This window comes from Gadus morhua, chromosome 11 (assembly GCF_902167405.1).
Source record: "Gadus morhua chromosome 11, gadMor3.0, whole genome shotgun sequence".
NCBI lineage: Eukaryota > Metazoa > Chordata > Actinopteri > Gadiformes > Gadidae > Gadus > Gadus morhua.
In genome coordinates this window covers 7,505,222-7,528,934 of record NC_044058.1, presented here as the reverse complement: position 1 = coordinate 7,528,934, position 23,713 = coordinate 7,505,222, and the positions used below count along the sequence as shown (strand labels likewise).

Below are 23,713 nucleotides of genomic sequence, written 5' to 3'. Positions count from 1 at the left end.
AAATATACTATCAACAATCTGATTTTAAAACCATAGAAATTAAGAAATCTCGACACAAAGATTAGAGCAATTAGATTGCATTTTTTATTTAAATCATAGCCAGAGAAAAACACAAATTTCAGATGTGTCAATGCGTTTGAATATATAAACATAGGTATATTGGAAGTATAATAGCATTGATAACAATGTTATTCTCAGAACATACAAACAAAAAAGATTACATGGATCATAAACTGGATTATCACTTCTGCCATGTTCACGTGAAGTATAAAGGACTGTGACTGCATACAAATAGATTATATGGATTAACATTTTATTTTGACATACAAACATACTGTATATACCGGTTTGTATATATCTAGATATAGTTTTAGATGATCTTTTTTGTCTTTCCACAAATGGAAATATCTTTATCTACTTCCCTTTTAAGTGAATGATAATACAAAAAGAAATCATACATTGGGCATATATTTTTAGAAGATGGTAGAAGTAATGGCATTCTTGTAAAAACTGCAAGTACTTGTATGAAAGTACAAAAATACTTCCATAATGAACTATCAGTTCCATCACCATAGATAAAAGTATATTAATGATATTTGAATGGAAGTGCAGGAAGAATAAAATAACACAAGAGACTCGTTCTCTTTTCATGTTCTCTCTTCCGACTGTAAAACCATCATTGTGATGGACAGACGAATACTTGTGTACAGTTTTACATACGCATCCTACACAATTCAGGGTTAGGGGTCAGGAAAATTCAAAGAAGTCAGGCAAAAAAACCCAACGTAAACTCCATTCCCCCAAACCGGTTTCATCTACCTCCACCATGTTGTGGCACAGCCTTCCAATTCGATTATTGCTTGTATCCATCAGACTCCATTTTTCCTTTTTTGACCACACCTCCCATTGTCCCTTTCACAACTCTTCAGGAGTTGAGGTGCTCAACTTGAATGGTTGACGTGGCCACGGAGTGACAAAGTTCTTTGTGGGCAGCCAGGTCAGCCACACTGACTGGTTTGTACTGGATGTCACCGGCGGTCACTGTCTTGTACTGGTGGAGGTTGAAGGGGCAGGGCACGCCCTCCGACTGGGAGTAGTTGCCCTGGTTCTGCCCCCCCTGTCCTCCACCACCACCAACTCTGGGCCCACCGGGCCTCGCTGACCCATTGTCAGCATTCTCCCCGCGCCTCTGACCGCCAGCCTGGCCTTGATTCTGTTGGTTCTGCTGGTTCTGTTGGTTCTGCTGAGCCTGTTGGTTCTGCTGGTTCTGCTGAGCCTGTTGGTTCTGCTGAGCCTGTTGGTTCTGCTGGGCCTGCTGAGCCGCCGCCACCGCTGAGGCTGTGAGCTGGTCAGGGTTGTGTTTCTGCATGTGTTTGACCAGATACGTCTCCTGAGGTGAGGACGAGGACAGGAAGACCAGGGTTAACAGACAGCGATAACACTCTCAAGCCGGGCACATGTCCTGATGTGGAGGGGACATGACTATAGGATATTGTTCCTTACCGAAGTGTAGGTGCGGTTGCAGAGACCACACGAGTAGAGCTTGGCGTGTTTCACCGTGTGTGTGGATAGGTGCACCTCGAGGGTAGCTGCGTCCGTGTATCCCTTATTACAGTTGGGGCACTTGTAAGGTTTGTCCTTGTTGTGCTGCCGTCGGTGGGACTGAGTGGAAGACACAGCCTGTTAAACAAACTGAACCAAACCAATAGTATTCAAGCAGCGGTGTTCCGTTGCATGGCCAACAGCCTGGGACCATGCGTGACGTGCGCAGCCCAGTGGGCTTTGCTCACCTGTAGGTTGGAGAGTTGTGTGAAGGATTTCTCACAGCCCGGATGGATGCACTTATAGGGCCGGTCTCCGGTGTGGATCCTAAACTCATAAACAAAAGTTTTTTGTTTTTTTCTTCATCTGACCACAGATTGCCACGGAAACCCAATCCAGGTGATTGACTTACCGGTTGTGCTGCTGCAGGTGGCTGAGCTGTCTGAAGTTCTTTTGGCAGAAGGAGCAGGAGTAGGGTTTCACGCCTGTGTGGATGCGCATGTGTTGGGCCAGGTAGCTTGAGTTGGCAAAGGACTTGGTGCAGTGGGGACACTTGTGGGGCTTGGACTCTGTGTGGTTCCTGATAGAGGGAATCAATGACAAAAGTGGGTTCATGTGAGGGAAAGAGCTATATCTACATATACAAATACTTTGATTTTGTGTTTAATAGTTAAGTGTCAAATAAATAAATAGTCAATTTTGGCAACGAAATACAATGACCCCAATTGTTCTTCTTCAATTAAGCCAAACCTAAATATATTGACCCGCATATACACAGGAGCATGTTGCATACATTTATGTCACTTGGAATAGACAAGTGCAGTTCACGTAAATGTGAACAAAAATGAGGAACAGAAACACAATTTTACAGAAGAATAGCAGCAGGGGAAGCCAAACATGGCAGAGAAAAAAATGAAGCATTTTGATGGCAGTGCTAAGAATAATTCACAGGGACACCAGCCTTGATGAGAATTGTTAAAGTATTACCGATAAAAAAGGTTTTAATGCAAACACAAGGTAAAATCGGCATTCAAAGAAACACAAGTCAGTTTGAGGGCAATATGTTGGAGAATGCGTGTTAAAAAGCGTAAGACAGATGCCAGAACATGCTAAGATAATAGGTTAACAGGGAGATCTCAAAGCAAGTTACGTAAACACAAGACACAAGTGCACATGCAAAATGTCATGGAAGCACACGCACGGAAAGAGACCGGCATGATTAACTAACAACTATGCATTGTACAAAACAATTTGTCAGAACTGAAAGCACTGGAATAGCAATGTGTAGCCTACAATGTGTGCTGAATTACAAGGGGAAAATACTCAAATCGTCAAAGGTTCTAATTTGAATCCCAATGTCCAACACTTTTTCTGAAGGTCTTTGTCAGAAGACAAATGCTCGTCATGCATACTAAGTGAAGACACACACACACACACGCACGGACGCACGCACGCAATCAGGGTTCTGTGCCTCTATAAAAAGGTGGACTTTGGGGAAGGAGTACGATTTGCGGGCTGATCAGGGGGAGGGAAGTGGAAGAGGGGTAGTTGGATGGTGGGGGTGGGGTTTCTGCAGTACCGTGTGTGCTGCTGTAAGTGACTGAGTTGCCTGAAAGATTTCTGGCAGTAGGAGCAGGTGTAGGGCTTGGCCCCGCTGTGGATGCGGATGTGCTGGGCCAGGTAGCTGGAGTTGGCGAATGACTTGGCGCAGTGGGGACACTTGTGGGGCTTGGCCTCTGTGTGCGACTTGGAGTGGATCTGCATGTCTGACTTACTGAAGAAGGTCGCCGCACACATCCGGCACCTACAGGCGAAGACACACAGAGACGGGAGGGGCAGGATGGAAGGGCGAGGAAGAAAGAGCAGAGGACCCACACACAAACGCAAATACAGACATGGGGAGGGGGCCCATCGAGAAAGTATGGGAAGCGAAGAAGAAGAAGGGGAAAAAAGACAGACAAAAGGTTGACACGACAACGCAAAGGATAGAAAATAACCAATAACAAATATAACAAACAAAGATAAGTGTGTGAATGACATGAGCAGGGGAAACACAGGGAAGGTTTGAGAGGACTGAAATCAGTGCGAAGCGGAAGATAGGTAGGTGCTCCAAGGGTGAAGGAGAGAACGACACTATAATGTCAGACGACAGGTCATTAAACTAGAAGAGCATGCTGTGTAATGACTGAGGTGGAGGCGAAGGAGGACAGCAATAAGGGTAAGAAAGCACGTGTGAGGCTAGCCTGAAGCGAAAAAAGAAGAAGCGTTTTACGAAGCAGACGGAACACGCGGAGCATTCTGATGGAAAGCTCAATTAACCAATCAATCAGCTCGTTGCTGCCGTGGAGGAGGAGGAGGGGGAGAAGTGTTCTGGCCAAACATGCGATGATGCATCAGTGTGTGGAAGTAGTATGTCCTGTTTGTGTGTGAGCGTTTTGTGTGTGTGTGTGTAAGATGCCAACATCCAGCAGTCCACCGTGCATATATGTAAGCCCTCGCCAAACATCTCTATGTTAAATTGGCCAAACATAGGACGTATGGACAACGTGCATGTGTACTCTCATTTCAGAGCTTAAAACATGAGACACACGTGGCTTGCAAAGGAAGTCGTCATTATTTTACATTTTAGAGGACGTCTTACCTGTACGTTTTGGTGCCATCTTTCGTGCGGTCCTCGTCCTCGTTTGACAGGTCGTAGGGGTCCCATGGTGCTGCAAAGACACAACCCAATAAGATCCATGTCATTGAGGACATCATTTAGTAGTTGTATTGCATTCGGTGTACGACTACAAAATGTCTGCATGTATACATCTCTTTTGATTAAAAAAAAACATTTTTACCTGACCAGTAGCCGAAAGATGTGCCAGTATGAGGGTTTCGTTGGGATGTCCAGCACCACCACCTATTTAGGCACCGACATTGTTACCTTCTTCTTCCTCCCTCGTTTTGAAGGGGTTGGCATGACTACGACGTGGGACGTTTCGTCCCCATCCTTTTTGTCTAATGGAATTTCAACAACAGAAGGGTTAGAAACACACAACCCCAATTAGGAAACAATGCAATGTTTCCATGAAATTTGGCCACGTCAATTAACAGACATGTATACTGTACTACCAGGTTCTAATTGTATCTTAAAAAGGGTTGTGTGTAGGATTTGCTAGAATCTAGCAATGAGGTTGCAGATTGCAGGCCACTTAATAACCCCCCCACCCATCCCTTTCCAACGACGTGGGGAGAAGCTACGGCCTACTGTACTGGCCTGTACAGGTATAAAGTGTTCTAGGGTTACAAAAACTACAATTCTGATATTCATGGGATTGTATAATAATTAAACAAACTGATGAATAATATATTCCCTTTCCGCCGAGTCGATTCTGCTAGATGCCACTTAATACACACTGGACCTTTAAAATATGTCAAAAATATAATAAAGTAAATGGTCATTAGTTAATACAAAAATGCTATGGGATGATGCTTCTTGTCCTTATTGTCAATGCAGAAAGCAACGCAAAAGCAGTTTTGTTGACATTCCAATGTCCCAGCTGTCTGTGTGTATGTGTGTGTTTGTGATGAAATATTTTGAGGACATGTCGGCCACCAAATAATAGATTTAATTTTAGAGCATGATCATGGGAAAGTACGGGCGCAAAGTTACCAAGAATACATTCAGTGAGGCAATAGTTGAGAATTGGCGGGAGAGGCAAAGTTAAACTGAAATTAACTGGCTGAAGTGGATATGTCTGCAAGTCTACAGCATGGCTGCAAGACAGTTGAAGGAATCAACACAACTAAGAAGTCAGTTGATTGGCATGGCCTTTGTATCAGACTTCGTGGCTACGGTGGCAATGCAAATGCCAACTAACTTAACATTCAGTCAGAGAGGAAAGAAGGCATGAAGAATGTATACAATACCTTTAGAATTGACTAGTTATTATTAAACAAGGTTAATAATTTTTTTATAGAATTGTATTTATTGTTATGATTGATATTTCCACGCCAGTTATTGTCCTTATTGTCAGTGCAGAAGCACGCAATGCATTTTTTTCTACATAATTCAAATGAGTCCCAGCTGTATGTGTGAATCTGTGTGTTTGCGTGTGTTGGTTACCTGCATTGGCAGCATGTAGAGCTGACACTATCATGGTGGTGGTTGGATGGCCAGAGACAAAGGACTGTGAGGAGGTGGGAGAGACCAGTGTTCCCTGAGGGGTGGTGATAACCAGACCCGCTAACGGGGAGAACCAGAGAATCAACTGTCAGTACTGCCCACGAGAGCCTAGGAGTGTGTTGACATGCAAGTTACACATGAATAATACGTTTAAGGTAACAAAAACATAATTGTTAACGTGTTTACGTGCTGTCTGGAAATGTGATGACAGGTCAATATAAATATTATTAGGGTGCCAAGCACAAAGTGCGCAGGCAACCTATTGTAATTGTTTGTGTTTTTATTATTATTCCGCCATGTTTGACTTACACAGCCTAAACCGTTCGCACGCTTTTTATGAAACTTACTACAGCTGTAGAGACTGGCTCATGATTAAAAGAGAGCAAATACTGCACTAATTGGCCCTAAGGTGGAGCTATAGCAACAGTCCAAAAATGTACATATCTCATAACTGCTTTGACGTAGTGTCATGAAACTTTGTTCACACATGCATAACCTCATGTTGAACATATACGCCGCAAGAACCTATTACTTTATTTGGATAGATCTCTGACTATCTCAAACTTTGATAAAAACACTCAATTCCCTAATGATCCTAGGTATTTTCACTTAGACAAAAATCCTTTAGCACATAACAGCTTAGGACCAATGTCTTCAATCTGACATAAAGGGACGTCTGTAAAATAAAGATTAAAGCACCCAGGAGCAATTGACTTCTAAAAAGGCTGTGGTTTAAAACGCGTGAAGACTTAAATGCTTATATCAACATTAAAATGGACTCCAATGATCATGAGTCCAATACAAAAGTTGTTCGGAAATCTAATTCTGAACAAGATAGACTCAACATATTTCCAATTAGGGCGTGGCATAGAAATGGGCATGGCATGCGACTAAAATCACCACAGTTCATAGACGGAATGTTTGATTTGAGCGGGACCAAATTAGTGGATGTTGGGGACCAAAGGTCCAACTGCTCCAAGTAAAATGGGCATGTTGAGAAAACAACATGGCCGACAGAGGCTCAAAATCCTCCAAAATTAACTTAATGCCAAAAGACAAGGTTAACTTAAACCAATCATCAAAATTATATATCCGGCAATAGGGAGCGGTAAAACAATTAATTGAAAATGCAACCTCTCCAAATTGTACCCAGATCAGGCGAGAGGGGGAGCTAGATGCAGACAGACCTATTTTCTGACCTTTTTCTTCTACAGTCATGAAATCCTGTAGACATTTGTATCTACGCATGTTGAGCAAATGTTCCTAGGAAACCCAGAAACTGTAACCAAATGGCGGCTGGCCGTCCAAATTAGCCCAATCAATGATAGGTGACTAAAGGCAGGGGTTAACTTGAGTTAATCATCACCAAACTTTGGTTATTTAAAGAAGCATAGGTCAAGGTTAACCAGGCTAAAGTTCATCAAAATAGGATTATAGGGGGCGCTAAAGCAATCAATTGAAAACTTGAAGGAATCATAACTCCTCAGCCTTCTGACTTACGGTTATGACATTTTGTTCGCCCATCAACAGATCCAAGCTGAGGCTATTCCGACATTGTCAAGCGTATGCAAACAAAAAAGGTCTTAATGGTCTGCGTCAGGGTCTTTATGGTTTGTCAGGGTCTTAATGGTCTGACAGGGTCTTAATGGTCGGCTTTAGGCTTGGCATCCGTCAAATGCTGCATGCAGCTTTAATTTTGGTTTGATTTGTTACGCCTTGTTCACAATACATGCGTCCGTCAACGGATCTCATTGACTATGCATGGGGCGCTCGCGAAATGCATTGTGGTTCCATCCGTCCATTAGGCTCCGTGGCCTGCATCAAAAAGTTGAGGAATGTTCACCTTTTCAGGCAGCGGCGGATCCGTCGGTGGTTATGCAAATACATGCCACGCGTTTCCTGGATCCATTTTGCAATAACAAGTAGGAAGAAGCAGGAAAAATCCAGCCGTTATATTTTTTTAAAGAAATGTGGAATGATAGGATTGTTTTTAGCCACCTGTTTGTGTCATCTTTTGTATTTATATCCACACATCGGCTTTGTAGCGGGAAGCGATTTGATTGGCTGCAGTATGCGTCTACAGAGACTAGTCCCCTATACGTCAGACACGCCCTCGGTCAACTGTTGACGGACGCATGTAGTGTGAACAAGGCGTTATCGCGCCTGGCGTCTCACTGTGGTTGGTTAGCTTCGGTCACATTTCCGCTGATTATTAATCAAGAATGGGTAATCTTTCTTCAATAGACGGGATATATAATATGGGATTTCATCCAACTATGTGTAACAATCTCCATGCTATACGCCACCTCGGTGGCTGTCACACTCCACCTAGGTGGCTTTTACTGGACTCCTCCATAACAAGGACACAGGGTGGTGGTTGAGGATCCAGTTCATTGCCAAAGTTGAGTATAATGATACAGCGCAGGAGGTGTAACTACTGCCGTGCTGTAGATCTTCCCGAGTGCATGTGGAGATGGCTGGTTGAACCTGTGCACATTGATTAGTCAATGCATAACAGGTGTGCAGCCTCCCCCAGCCCCAGAGTCTAATCAGTCTGACTGAGGCCAGCAGAGGCTGCTTAAACCGACCATAATCCAGACACGCCACACTATGTTTCCCCATTTACTTAGCTGATGTGCAATAAATACGTCAATGTGAATCCAAAACCTATTTTGCTTAACTTAATACCGTTATTGAGCAAAAACATGAGATGCATCGCCTTTCATACCCAGGTAAACATATTACATGACACATTGATCACATGTCCTGTGAGAGGAGTGAAACTCACCAGCAGTCATGAGGCCCCCGGACGGGACGGGGACCACTGTGATGTTCTGGGTGCTGTGAGGCGTGTGGAGGTGTCCCCCGCCCTGCCCCACTCCATCTTTAGGACCAGGGATGGCGAGCACAGCGGTCTGATAGTGGGAGGACGGAGGGAAGGAACCCCCCTTCTCCGATTGCTCCTTCATCTTGTTAAGGAACATCGCATTCTCAATCTGTATGCACAAATATTACGGGGATGTTAATGACAAACACTCATGACATTGATGATGTGTAGATGCCATTCTGGAAAAAGTGATGCTTTAAAATCATATAAGCAATCTATCTGGCAAGATGATGTAATAGTTTAGTATATACACAACTATTTTCTTCTTCAGCTTACCTGTCCTTGCACGGTGGGAATAGGAGACCAGAAGTAGGACGAATTGAAGTGAGAGTCTTCCATCATTTCTGAAACAGGAACACAAACATACACTTGTCTTTATTTCCAACCCAAAACTATGTAAACTCATTAAATATGGGCATGTCAACCACACCAAAAACAACAACCACCTCAACTACATAATATATAATAATATATTATAATATTTTTTTGCAAATAGAAAAATTGGCGCTATCGATACCTTACATTCACTACAGCTAAAATAGTGAACAGGGGAATGTGCACTACCATACAACCGCTCTGTAATACATTAATACATTTTTTTGTCTCCCGTCGTTGTGTAATATAGCAAGCGGCTTCGAAATACAAGGGAGAAGCGAAACAAAATGCACTTGAGTGTTTACAATAAGCTATGGTCCTCGACACCATTTCGACTGCATGAGTCCTATATATACGTGCTAGATAGCAGACATTGTTAATTAAACGTTTGGCCGAGGGCTATAAGCGCCTCTCTGGCGCGCTCTTGCTTAGAAAAGAATAACAAGCAAAGAAAAAAAGCTGAACGATAAAAAAAACCAAAGAGATGATGCAGAAAAAACCAAAAGACAATCTCACAGACTTCCGGCTGTCGAGACGGGGTGGAGAGTGGCTGGAGCAAGTCGTGCAATTTGGCACAAAATACTATCACTGCATGAGAAATATTGGTATTTACCGCTAATGGTCACTCCGTCCCCCTTCCCGGAGTTCCCGAAAACGTGAATAAATTGAAATCTGTTTAAAAATCGGTGTAATTTCAGCAGATCGGCGAGTTTTTTTTCCCCTTCGATTTTTTTTATTTTTTTTCTTTCTCGTGGAGCAGCTGGTTTGGTCTGCGCTCCACTTCCGCCGACTGAGGTCGCAGCACAAAAGAATGTGCGGACGTGTGCACGTCATTTCCGGCAAGTGAGGTCAAAGATGTGGCCCAAAATCAAGACGTACGCTTTGATTGGTCATTAGTTTAGGAATTCCAACACGGGATCGTACACCTTTACAAATTGTGAGTGGCTGTACGAATTGTATTTCGACTATATCTTATTTAATCTATGGCTAAATCAGAAGACCTATCGAAGGGATCCACGGTGGTTCTGAACCACTACATTTTCTTTATTTATAAACGCCCTCTATCATGTATTTGTGACAGTTTATGATCAATACAGTTGAAATAATACAAATACATAAAAATATAAACGCAGGTACTATTTTAGTGTATTTCCTGGTCAGCCCGCGGGGTGTCGCTGTAGGGCAGTTTTGGCCCACCTTCCACATCCGGCCACAGTCGGCGACACGTCGCTCTCCTTCGGAGCCTGATCTGTGTTTACATATCACTCGGAGACTCCTTTATTGACATACAATGTTTTAGTACTTGCAGGGGTGGAATTAATCTCACATTCAAAAACAGTCTGCAAAAATACTCGTGGTTGTGGTTTGTAGTAAAAACAAGGTGTCCAAATGGGAGAGGTGAGGAAGTTACAGAAGAAGTTGAGACAGATTGAGAATTTGGAGATCAAAATCAGTCTTGCCCCCGAAGAAAGATTTAAGGTACAGATATATCTGCTTCTTTCAATCTCTGCTCGTCTTTTAACTCGAATAGATGTTCAATACATCCCCCCCCCCCCGGCTCACACATCTCTAGCCATTATCTTACAGGGAAACGTTGGCGGATCGAGCTCTATGAATTCCTTTATTCCGCTTGACAACAGACACGTAACTATATACCCACCAGCCAATGAGATGGTGTCTTCTCCTTACGTGATTTGATCAAGAAACAGAAATCCTTTCGTAAGAATACCTCTGAATTCTGGTTCAGTGAGACCGTTTCCCCACAGGCAATAATGAAACAAGACAGTGTTTGGCTAATGGGATGTTGGGGTTTGTCAAATTTAAATGGGAGCTCTTCAAGAAAAATAAAACGACACCAACTGGGCTACAACTCAAATAAGATCTCGATCTCGTCAATGTGGGAAAGTGAAAGATTGAATCACTTCTTCTGGATTAAGATGTAGATCTGGGTCATTTCTCATCTCCACAGGTATTAAAGAGTCGGGACGACTCCCGCTGCCGACAGTGCACCAACAGTGACATTTGGATCCGTAGGGAATGATCTCAATTATAATGCACGCTAAGAGAGTCATTTTTTGACTATTTAGTCATTTAACTCTGTTATCCAAAGCGATTTGTTGACTTCAGATGTGTTATTAGGCTCTTGTTCAAGGTTGCCTAGAGGGGGTCTACTGGTATTGGGAATCGAACCCAGTACATTCCTGCTGTGATTAAACACCCTGGCTGCTGCAGTAAAACGCTTTTTCTAAAATGTAATAAAATATATTTTTTTTAAAAAACAAGCCATGAAATTAATATTTACTGACTCACTGACGTCCACTTCCACTTCTGCCATTGGCTTGATGAGAACCAGGATGCTTGCTGTATCCAAAAGGAATGGCCGAAATATGATTTGCATGTTTTCCTAATTTAAATCACAGTGCTGCTACATTTGAAGTAGGACTATATTATGTGTTCTGAGGGCCTGTTTATTCACACGGTAATAACAGGGACTGGCGTGCCCCCGGATGACACCTCTTCCCCCTCAGTCTCCTACAAATTGACTTTGGCACCATACTTGAGGAAAGTCTCGTGCATATTCCAATATTCACGCCTTGCACTCAAAGTTAACTTTTTCAAATCTGATAGCAATTGCCTTCCACTTAATACCTCAATCACCCAATTTTGAAATGGAATAGCAATATGCAATATCTATTTGCAAGTTGCACACATAGCATGCATGAAGAACTGAACTCAGGGTTTTTGCTATGCATGTAAACAACTTATTGGAGCCTGTGCCTTGTGGTTTACCACCAGTCTGCTCTCTCCCCCTCGCTCTCTGTCGCTCTCCCCTCCACTCAGATCTCCAGGAAGGCGGAGCTGCGTTCCAGATTGGCTGAGCTCCTGCTGCAGCAGTCTGGCCCGCAGCACACTCTGGGGACCGTAGCAGAAGGAAACAAGGAGAAGATGAAAAGACAAGTGTAAGGAAGTGCAAGGGAGTCATACTGGCTGGGGGGGGCGGGCGGGTGGGGAGAGAGGCGTCACTCTTCAAAAGATGTTAGCTTTGCTTTGAAGACTTTGATATGTGTGTGTTTTTATTTGTGCGTCTCGCCCATACACGGTGGAGGTCAATTGCTGTCAAATGTAAACAAGTACATGCATTTATTGTCTGCAGCCCACCTGTAGGCGTCCTCGAGCAAGTGCATGTTGCCCTATGTGCACATCTCAAGGAATCCTGCAAAGTTAAGCATGTATATCAAAACTGTGAAACTCAAATCATCTTTAGCAATCAGTCCATGACAAGTAACCTAACCACCTTCATGGCAAAAGTTTCCCCCGACCACAGGTGCATGTGTTTATGTGTGTGTATGTGTGTGGTGTGTGTGTGTGTGTGTGTGTGTGTGTGTGTGTGTGTGTGTGTGTTTGTGCGCTGGCGCTCCTACCCACTCACTGTATCCAGTTTGCATGCTAATGCCTCACTCTGCTGTTTGTGCGCTGGCGCAGAGAGGACGCCCCAGAGGACCTTCCATCACAGACGCCCACCGCCTCCAAGATCCCAAAGGGAGCGGGGCAGCTGAAAGCCCCGGCCGCACCAGCGCAGCAGAGTGCCAGCCAGAGGCAGACGGCACCGGGGAGGGATGGGGATGGTGGAGCGCGGGGGACGCGGCCAGACAAGGGGCCACAGGGGACCAGGGTGGCGGATCCCCAACCGTCGGCGGCAGGGTCACACGCCGGACCAACGACGCAGACCGCGGACGCCGAAAACCAGCCTCAAGCCGAGCTACAAGGTGGGCCCCTTGGGAAAGGATAGCTGGAGTGGTGGTCAATACATTCCACCCTGATAAAGGAGTTGTATAGCCGGCAATGAGAGGCGGGAGTCCAATTATCAGACCAAGCGATTGGAGCAAATTAGCTGCTTTTCTGATTTGAACATGTAGGCCTTGAGGGAGGCACCAGAGCTAATAAGCTTTCCTAGCAGGCAGCATTAAAACCAACAGACAACGCTGGCTTCCCCGGGGACCAGACCCATGTGAGCAAAACGAACGCCGTTCTTCGTAGCAGTGGGCTAATCCATATTGGAAGAGCTCTGGTGTTAGCGTAGCTTAGGCACCCGATGAGTCACGATTGCTAATTGAGGAAATTATTTATGTTGATTCTCTCTTTACTCTAGACACAGAGTTGGCCTCCCTGAAAGCGACCTGGGAGAAGGCCAAGTTTCGCTTAAGACTATTGGAGGGTCACACCGACATAGTAACCTGCGTGGTTGCTATTGACAACATGGTGATCTCTGGAAGGTAGGCCTGCCGGGGTCTTGGTATACATAATGGATCTGCAGGCTGAATAATTCAGTTAATTGCTCTTTTGATATGCTCACTTGCTCACCCTCTTTAAGTCTATCTCACTCTCTCGTGGATCTTATTTGCTTTCATCAAGCTCTCATCTCTTCCTGCTCTCTCCCTCTCTCCTCCTTTTTCCCAATTGCATTTTGCTCACTTGTTTTTGTTTTGCTCCTAATTGTAAATAGCTTGTTTACCTAGTTTGCGCATTTGAGTTTTCATACCCACTCTTTTGTCAATTAATTATCATCTCACTCACTCACTTACCCCTCTCAGTCAATCTCTCTCTATATGTTTACCCCTCTCAGTCAATCTCTCTCTATATGTTTACCCCTTCTCAGTCACTCTCTCTCTATATGTTTACCCCTCTCACTCTCTCTCTCTCTATGTTTACCCCGGTCTCTCACTCTCTCTCTATATCTTTACCCATCTCACTCTCTCTCTATATGTTAACCACTCTCAGTCACCCTCTCTATATGTTTACCCCTCTCACTCCCTCTCTATATGTTTATCCCTCTCAGTCTCCCTCTTTATGTTTACCCCTCTCGCTCCCTCTCTATATATATGTTTACCCCTCTCAGTCAGTCTCTCTATATTTGTTTATCGCTCTCACTTTCTCTCTATATGTTACCCCTCTCAGTCACGCACTCTCTCCATATGTTTACCCCTCTGAGTCACTCTCTCTCTATACGTTCACCCCTCTCACTCTCTATGACGCTCACTCTCTCTATCTTCACCTCTCTCACTCTCTCTCTATATGTTACCCCCCTGGGTCACTCTCTGTTCACCCCTCTCACTCTCTCTCTATATGTCACCCCTCTCACTCTCTCTATGTTCACCTCTCTCACTCTCTCTATGTTCACCCCTCTCACTCTCTCTCTATCTGTCACCCCTCTCACTCTCTATCTGTTACCCCTCTCACTCTCTCTCTATATGTCACCCCTCTCACTCTCTATGTTCACCCCTCTCACTCTCTCTCTATCTGTTACCCCTCTCACTCTCTCTATATGTCACCCCTCTCACTCTCTATGTTCACCCCTCTCACTCTCTCTCTATCTGTTACCCCTCTCACTCTCTCTCTATATGTCACCCCTCTCACTCTCTATGTTCACCCCTCTCACTCTCTCTCTATCTGTTACCCCTCTCACTCTCTCTATATGTCACCCCTCTCACTCTCTCTATGTTCACCCCTCTCACTCTCTCTCTATCTGTTACCCCTCTCACTCTCTCTCTATATGTCACCCCTCTCACTCTCTCTATGTTCACCCCTCTCACTCTCTCTCTATCTGTTACCCCTCTCACTCTCTCTCTATATGTCACCCCTCTCAGTCGGGACACCACAGTGAAGGTGTGGCACGTCCCGACGGCCACCGAGCAGAGGAACCTGGGAGGACACAGCGGCGGGGTCACCTGTCTGTCAGCCCCTCCCCCGGAGTACTGCGGGAAGCTAGGTGAGACACACACGCACACACGCACATGCACGCACACACACACACACGCACGCACACACACGCACGCACGCACGCACACACACACACACACACACACACACACACACACACACACACACACACACACACACACACACACACACACACACACACACACACACACACACAGCCTAGGGATGAGTAATGGCCACCGGCTTGTCGTGTTATATAATTATAGCAGTAGTTCATCAAATGAGCCCCCACAGAGCGGGAACCCCGGGGAGCCGTCTGTCTGTCTGGAAGTATGTGGAGGAGCATGCATTTCATCCCCTCAACTCCACTACATTTATTAAACCTCTCTGTCTCAATCTCCTCTTACTGCACCCCCCTTCTGTATTTTTCCAACACCTCCTCCCCTTTGGTGAGGCACCTGATGTGAAAAGAGAGTGTAAAAACAATACAGCTGCTAAGAACTGCAACCCTTAATTAGCATGAGGGCTACCGTTAGCCTGATAATGATCTGGCATTTGGAGAAAAGATGGTTTCTAGAACACCTCCTCCCACCGTCGATTATGCAATCAATACTGCCCATGATTAGACAGTATAGATGAGACCCCACTGTTTGTGTACGTACGTGTGTGTGTGTGTGTGTGTTTGTGTGTGTCTGTATGTCGGTTTGTGGGTTTCTGTGAGTGTGTGTATGTCGGTCTGAGGGTTTCTGTGTGTGTGTGTGTTGGTTTGTGGGTTCCTGTGTGTGTGTGTGTGTGATTGTGGGTTTCTGTATGTGGGCGGGTTAGTAGCGGGGCCTTCTTACAAGAAATCAAAGTAATCAAAAGGTGTGGGCGCCAGAAAGTCGTAATCACATCAATTATTTTAATATCCTGGTTAGCTCACACCTGGCCTCAACTACGACAGAGCAAACATGAACAACATATTTATTTAACAGATAAACAGCAGATAAGTCCCCAAATAAAGGAAAAGACAGGAGTGCATTCTGTATGTTTATGTGGGTTATTGGGGTAAGGCCAATGCCCAAATGGACTGATAATCTCAGTATGGTGTGTGTTTGTTGAGCTGAAGGTGAGTTGGGGTATGGAGAATGGAGGTGTGTGGCTGAATCTCATGAACAGGAGTAGGTTTGTTTCTGCTTGGGGGGCTTGTTTCGTGTTGGGGGAGCTTCAAGAAGCAGGTCAATGCACTATATACACGTCTCTTCCACGTGGTCTTTTAAAGAAAGTGTTGTAGTGAAGTGAAATGTATTTTGGTTCGTTTGAAATGGCTACTATGAATGCTTGTTGTGATCTCGGGCCTATTTCAAGGAGCACTAGGATGTGTTTAAGTTTATCCAGAAGTCTGATTGAAGCCAGTGCTTCCCCGAACTGTCAGGGTGTTCGGTCTCATCAGAGCCGATTTCAGTCTTCAGAAACAAGTTGACTCAATCTCCGATGGATTGAACCTGAAAATGCGTGTCGATGAAAAGCTTCAAAGCCAGCGTCTATCGAACCCTGGAACCGTGATTGATCAGGGACTTCCCACGACGTCGCTGCTGTTTCAGTGCTTTTATTGGTTGAAGTCTAGTCGCTTCATTTGCAATATGTCACCATAGTTGAAGCGTTTGTCAGACAGTGATTTTAATGGGTCATAAAAATGTCAAAATGTGCAAATAATAGTATATGAATCCATATATTTTGGAAGAAAGGTCAAGATCTAGTTTAGTATACAGCCTACTTTAGTGACAAACTTTGAATATGCCTCTATTTGCATTACAAAACAATGTTAATCTAGTGTATTAATAATTCATATTAATATTAATACTTCATCTTGGCCTAATCTCCCGTGGTTTTGTCCTGCGACCTGTGACAGTGCGTCAAAAATACAAGACACCACGGCGAAACCCAAAAGCACTCGCTGCCCATACTCCCAGACCTATCAGTCTCTGTCCATCCATAGATGCACATACTAGAATATGCGTATTAGAATATATATATATATATAAATTAATTACTTAAATATCCTATTGTAGGCATGGGTTAACAGTCTTGCAGTCAGTAGTATTTAGTGGCATCTTGTGGAACGGATTTGGCAAAAATATGATGTGACTTTATGTTTTAATTTGTGTATAGTCCCATGAAAATTAGCATCATTGTGTTTTTGTTGCCCTAGAATGATAACTTTATATCTTCATAGATAGCGGGTCTTCCTCCACAGAGCCACGATATTGTACCGCCTTGCTCCTACACTAGCCCAGATCGTACAAACCGCTCTAGAGAGGACGTCTTAAATATTTTAAATCATAATTTCTATTTTACTTCAGCTATGACCTATAGTTTAACAGAAGTGATGACTAAACGCACTACTATCAAGGAACCTTCTTCATTGAAACCTGGCTATTCGATGCTGTCGTAGACAATGACATTATTCTGGATTATTACACAGCTTTATTGAAAACTAAATTCTGTTTGATTGGTCAATTATGGCATTCTGTGGTCAGTTATTTCTGAATAGCAGACCACTGCTATTAATAACAGACCGTAGGTATAGAAAATATATTTTTAAATCAATAAACAATAACGACTTTTTTATATTTTGTGTTAAATTATTCATTTATTTAGTGAGTAGCCGTGTAATAATCTGGATACAGCAGTCTAGTCCTTTTTGCCAAATAAAACCTGATGATTCAAGGCCTACGTACTGGCACCTTACAGGCTAGTACAGGCCAACTAAGAGGACCCTTAGGTTGTATGAAAGGTAGAGTTGAGGGGAGGATTCAGTTGTTTGCAATCCATCCTATTTGGCCAAAGGAGAAATGCTTGGAATACAACAGTTTTGGATTCAACCATATCGCCCCTTTCGTTCTCATTGTCTCTACCAAAGAGATGATGGAAAGAAGTAGGAATGGCAGCCCTGGGCGGAGTTATCTCGGGGCTAACCTGCGATGCTGGTTTGCTCCAGGTTCAAGGCATGATAACTGGCCTGAGATTTGTCGAGATCCTGACTCAACATATCCGGTTAACCTGGACTCCAGCTTCATGTAATAGGGCCCTGCTGCTTCAATCCTCACGCTGCTCATCCAACCCCCTGCCCCAGTCCTTTTCTTCTCCCGACACACACATACGCACACACTTACGCACACACACCTGCCCTCAATCTCATAATTGGCTCTCCTCATTGGCTGCCGTCTTCCCCATCTTCCCTAGTTTCTGTTTCCCAGTGAAGCGGACTCTCCGCCGCTCCCCTCCACCAGTGACCTCTGGTCACATGCGTGCTGTTTAGCGTTCCGTCGCATTCGGTTCACCACCATGCGCTGTGTATTCACGCCGTGCCCGAGGTGTCTGCCTTACACCTGACCGTTTCACAGGGAGCCACGCGGAGCCCCCTGTCCTGTCTGGGGTCATGGCTGCGAGTGGGGGGCCCCAGCGTGACGGTTCCGCCCCCCTTCACTGAGCTGTGTACTCACCACGGTCAGCTGCACGGCCAAACCTGGGTCATCATCGCCGCCCTGGCAGCAGCATGACAGAGTGTGGGGGGGGGGGGGGGGGGTGTTTACATTTTAGCTTTGGCTTGTGAGGAACAAAGGCGTTGAAAGGGGAATTCAGGATTGAATCGGGCGCCACGCATCAGGTTTCTGAAAGTGTGTTTCTTTGTGGACCGCAGCGGTCTTTTCTTTCTTTTTTTTCTTTTGGGCATGCTGATTTTGTCGGCCAACTACAAGGTACAGCCGTGTGCCCGCTGGAACCCAGCGGCACGCCCACACACACACACACACACACACCGTACGGACTACACTAAACAGATTATGTAAAAACTGGATTCCTCCAAGAACAAACAAAGCGCCCAGCTCTGCTCCCCGCAGCACATGATCAAGTTACGCCACGGCTTCCTCGCAATGGCCGTCCCCGCACAATGGAGATGGGGCCGGTGTGGGGCGTGCGGTGTGTGCGCTGCGCCGCGGGGTGCCTTGGGCTGTGTCAGAGGGCCGTGTCAAAACATGGAGATCCTGAACTGAAGTGTCGCTGCTCTGTATTCCCCCTCTGTCTGCACAGCGCGCACCCTGTCTCTGTCGGAGAAGGAACGGTTCATCCTGAGCGGCTCCGCAGACTGCTGTGTGAAAATATGGTCCTTAAGCACAGGTGGGTTGGCATGACAGGTCTCAGCAGCGCACGTGACGTGTGTGTGTGTGTGTGTGTGTGTGTGTGGTGTGTGTGTGTGTGTGTGTGTTGTGTGTGTGTTGTGTGTGTTGTGTGTGTGTGGTGTGTGTGGTGTGTGTGGTGTTATTCAGAGAGGTACCAGCAGCCCTAAGGCTCACTCTAGCAGACGGTGATGTGTGTGCGCATCACGATACGTTGAGGCCTGTTTCTGTTCCTCGAGTTTGCCAATTAAATCCCCCTGTTGTCCTCGTGCCCTCAGGCCAGTGTGTAAAGTCCATCTACACGTTCAATGCTGTGACGGCTCTCTGCTTGTGCCGAGGGACACGGCTACATCATCTCCCGGTTCAGGTGTGTTTACACGTGAATAACATGAATGTGCGCACACACACACAGACATCATCATTTAAAACACTGCATTTGTGCATCGGTGCATGTGAATGATTTTATGTAGATTGTGTGTGTTTTGGGAGGTTGTTGTTACGTGTAGCCTTGTTTTAAGTGAGACATAAAGACAAGTTCATTTAAAATGCTGTGTGCGTTTGTGTGCATGCCTGTCAATGAGTATTTGTATCAAGTGTGAGTGCAGAGGGGTGGGGGTGCATTCATCGTTTTAAATGAATGCAAATAAGAAGGGGCGCGAGACGATGTGCACCTGTTTACCGGAACACACGCACATCTGCTTTAAGCAAACGCTGGTTAGCATGCATGGGCTGGCCCCCGCCGCCCCACTCCCCACGGCCCAGTCGGTTAGCAGAGGTGTGGCGGCGGCCGCGGCGTGGCTAGTTAGCTTAGTCAGAGGGAGAGGGGCTGACAGGTTAGGCAGCCTTGTTCAGGTGGGATTAAGTGGAAACCTGGAGCAATGTGCTGCCTGTCACACGTCACCCTGTGTTAAGCTCTCTCCCTGTCTCTCATGCCCACGCACACGCTGACACACGACACACACACACACACACACCACACACGACACAACACACACACCACACACACAAACACACACACACACACACACACACACACCACACACACACACACACAGACGGGGGAAAGGTCCAAGGCTGGAGTTGGCAGACACTGGAGAGCTGCCAGTCCATCAACGCGCACCAGGGAGCAGTGACCTCCATCCAGGTGTGTGTGTGGGGGGTCCGACTCGACTTTCAACTGGCGGCCCCCCCCCCCCCAAGCGGAGGGTGGTCAGACTGTTTTATTCATATGGAATACTTGTTTCCTTGCGCTCTTCTTTTCTTCCTTTCTTTTTTTTTGCCAAATAACTTAAAGTGTTTTTCTTCATAGAGAGCGCGAGTGAGTGCCTCTTTGGAATACATAATTATTGTTTTGTGAGCAAGCATGCTAATGTGAAAAAAAATCAGGCAGTGTCCCTTTCTCGAGGAAATCAAACCCTTTTATTTCCAGCCTCTATTTTCTGCTCGCTCTAAATGTGTACCTAGTTTGTTTTCCTTCAAATGAAAAATCAAACATGTTTGTTAGGATGAAGGCATACTGCCTCAGCCAATTTTAGCGAGCGGACTACTGTACATATTTTCAGTTAAAAGGATTATTATAGAAAGACGTTTTAGCGCAAAGCCCAAGCTGCATATGCACATTTGTACAATTTGCAATCATCAAAAGGAAGCCTAGAGCATTACTGAGCCCCGCTGTTGTTTATCATTTAAACCCTGGGATCCCTCTAAACCCCTAACGTGAACACCCACTGCCTTTAAGAGTACACAATTATACATACATCCATCCATGCAGCCGTGCGCACATCTCAACACACTTACAAAGACACACATGTGCATGTGGAGACATAACGCACATGTCCATGCATCCCCGTGGAATGAATTCCCAAGATCACCATGACAACCAACTCTCATGTCCTCAAAAAAAATAAATCCACCAGGCCCAGGGTCCGCTGGTGTTCAGCGGCTCGGCGGAGGGCGACGTGTGTGTGTGGAGAACCTGTGCTCGGAGCGCGAGCCCCTGAGGCTGCTGCAGCGCTGGGACAGCCAGGTGACGGGCTGCCGGGGGGGCCAGGGGGGCCGCCTGGCCCTCAGCCCCCGGGGGGACCGCCTCTTCCTGGGCCACGGCAGGGCCTTCATCAGGGTCCTCCACTGGAGGACAGGTGTGTAGGAGGGGGGGGGCAGGGGTGTGTGTGTGTGTGTGTGTGTGTGTGTGTGTGTGTGTGTGTGTGTGTGTGTGTGTGTGTGTGTGTGTGTGTGTGTGTGTGTGTGTGTGTGTGTGTGTGTGTGAAGAGCACCAGCAATCTAGAGATTTCTGCACGTTTTTGTGTGTGTGTGCGTGGGAAGAACACAAGCAATCAAGAGATTTCTGCACATGTTTCTGCGTGTGCAGGTGATCACCACATCCGTGCGAGAGATGAAAGGAAAAATCAAGAGGGACGAATATTGGGCGAGAAATTAACACTGCTCTCTTTCCCACAACATCTGTCCAATTACCACAGGAAGCATGTCCAGACTGACCAACCACAGCAGTCTCTCGGGAGTAACAGATTGCATTCATCAGACACCGGGCCTTCTCATTGGCTCCTGCTATGACCTGGCCAATGGCCAGACCACTCTGAACAGTAAGTCGCTGAGTAAACTCGGGGAGCCGAAAGCCTCGAGCTGAAAGCTCCGGACCGAAAGAAGACAATATTCCTGTTCGACCCCAGTGCTTATCTTATCTGATCCCCTCCCCTCTCTTTGGGTGTGTGTGTGTGTTGTATCCGTGTGTGTCTGTGTGTGTGTGTCTGTGTTGAATCTGTGTGTGTGTGCGTGTGCGTGCGTGCCTGTGCCTGCGTGTGCGTGTCTGTGTGCGTGCGTGCGTGCGTGTCTGTGTGCGTGCGTGCGTGCGCCCCCTCCAGTGTTCTCCCTGCCCCAGTGCAGGTACGTGACCTCCCTCACCTCCGCCGATGTTCCCAGAGTGCTGTGCTTCGCGGCGTGGCAGACGGGGAGCGGCGGCCACCGATGGGTCACGGGGGGTCAGAGCCTGGTGGTGTGGGAGCAGCTGCCCGCCTCCGCCAAGCAGAGGTGGGCCGCACTACACAGAACACGCCCGGGACGGATATGGAAAATACAACGTCACTCATGACTTAATCGTATTCCCCTCATGCATATTCATACAGTGCAGGGTTTTTTTTTCTTCCCTTTTCTCAGGTCAGCCGCATAGTTAATCCCAGAGGTCTGGGGAGGAGGTTTTAAAAAAAAGAGGGAGAACTCGAGGGTGTGATAGCGGCGAGCTCGGCCGTGTTAACCGTTTGTTGGTGTGACGGTTACAGGGGTGATGTCACAGTGCGGCGAGACAGCCGATTGGACGCCACGCTGCTGGAGTACGGAAGGCGACACGGACGGGGATGAAGACGAGGATAGCTACGGTACTTAGAGCTCCAGCGAGGTTTATTACCGCCACTGGCAACGTTAATCATTGTGCCCATTGTGAGTACATCAGGAATAAAACCACGGCGATAGGGTCTGACTAAAAGGGTCCCCCCCCCCCCCCCAAACATTAGATGAAGACGGTGATGAAGAAGAAGACTGCCAATCCCAAGATGCAACTGAGGGGGAGTCAAGCTCCTGGCTCCGCTGTGTCCTTCAGTGAGCCTGAGTTGGAAAACACCAGAGGAAGACGCTGTGCCCGGCAGCAAGGAGGAGGAGGAGGAGGAGGAAGAAGAGAAGGAAGAGGGAGAGAGAGAGAGAGAGAGAGAAAGTGAGTGAGTGCCGGAGAGAGTGTGCTGGAGAGAGTGAGAGAGAGGGTGCCTGAGAGAGTGAGAGAGAGTGCCAGAGAGAGAGAGAGTGCCAGAGCCAAGCAGGAGAGATAGTGACAGAGACCGCGAGCGCCAGGGAGCTTCAGTGTCTGCGAAGTAAAGAGTGACAGATTGTTTAGTGTTTGATGACACACTGGCAAACATACGGACTGCGAGTGTGAGCGTGAGAGCGTTTGAGTAAGTAACATATTGTTTTAAGGAGTATGCTGGTCATTTTGTATGTATATGTTGTTTCTCATGCGTTTTACAATAAAACATCCACTGTGGCATGCTACCCTCCGGACCAAACGAGTATGTTGTTGTACTTTGTCATCTGCTTTGCCACACTAAACAACGTCTGCAAAACCAAATTCCGATATTTGTTGTGTATCTTTAATTCGCTGCTCTTTCTTCCAAAATCTCATCTCCTTTGCTCGCTGCGAGTGGTTTGTGTAAACATAATTTGACAGGTACCCTCCTGTAACCACTGCTTCCAGAATTAAAGTATTATTATAAACGCTGCCCTCCATCTTTGTTATTTGCCTCGCAAAATGCATTCTTTTTAGTGCTGGTCCATTTAATTGCCTTAGTAGAAAAAGGAAAAAATCCAAAGCATAATTAGCATTTAAATCTCTTTCTACAGTCTCTTGCCCTCACTACATCCTTTTCTCTCCTCTCTCCCTCTCCTCTCTCTCTCGCGCTCCCCCTCTCTCTCTCGCGCCCCCTATCTCCCCTCTCTCTCCTCTCTCCAACTCTCACAGGACTCTACATGTCTCAGTCGCTACGGCAACCAATGCTTTTTTTCCCTCACTCGCTCCATATCTCCCCCTTTCTCACTGTCTCCTTCTCTCATTCCCTCTCTCCACAGCCAGAGGTAAGCATGATAACGGATATGTGTCGCTGCTGGGTGTGTGTGCGTCCCGGCGTGCCCTTCGCCTCCAAGTGTCTCTAAGTGACATTTCTGTGGCATTTAGACAGTCACTTGTGCTGCCTGGAAGTTGTTTCCTCTGCTCAAACTGCCACATGGAAGGCTGGCTCTATGCACGCTGGATCTAATGATGATTTATGGGCTGTGCTCAGGTGTCTGTGTGTGTATGTGCGTGTTTAC

At 46.2% G+C, this 23,713-nt stretch overlaps 2 protein-coding genes across 2 annotated transcripts; one reads left to right on the top strand and one right to left on the bottom strand.

The window, feature by feature from the left end:
- Positions 1 to 61: 61 nt before the first annotated feature.
- Positions 62 to 9,762, bottom strand: znf384b (zinc finger protein 384 b). Its single transcript, XM_030369488.1, is given in 13 exon segments — positions 62 to 1,390; positions 1,504 to 1,662; positions 1,791 to 1,869; positions 1,955 to 2,122; positions 3,122 to 3,346; positions 4,184 to 4,247; positions 4,250 to 4,253; positions 4,383 to 4,445; positions 4,448 to 4,542; positions 5,651 to 5,770; positions 8,499 to 8,706; positions 8,874 to 8,941; positions 9,586 to 9,762. Coding segments are annotated over 12 exon segments (1,716 nt in total). The 5' UTR covers positions 8,940 to 8,941; positions 9,586 to 9,762; the 3' UTR covers positions 62 to 925.
- A 398-nt stretch (positions 9,763 to 10,160) lies between these two features.
- Positions 10,161 to 22,917, top strand: LOC115553357 (mitochondrial division protein 1). Its single transcript, XM_030369489.1, is given in 15 exon segments — positions 10,161 to 10,451; positions 11,814 to 11,932; positions 12,456 to 12,739; positions 13,123 to 13,246; positions 14,618 to 14,739; positions 18,762 to 18,848; positions 19,126 to 19,177; positions 19,442 to 19,470; positions 19,891 to 19,991; positions 20,764 to 20,833; positions 20,836 to 20,985; positions 21,325 to 21,447; positions 21,727 to 21,892; positions 22,141 to 22,256; positions 22,372 to 22,917. Coding segments are annotated over 15 exon segments (1,722 nt in total). The 5' UTR covers positions 10,161 to 10,361; the 3' UTR covers positions 22,461 to 22,917.
- Positions 22,918 to 23,713: the final 796 nt, after the last annotated feature.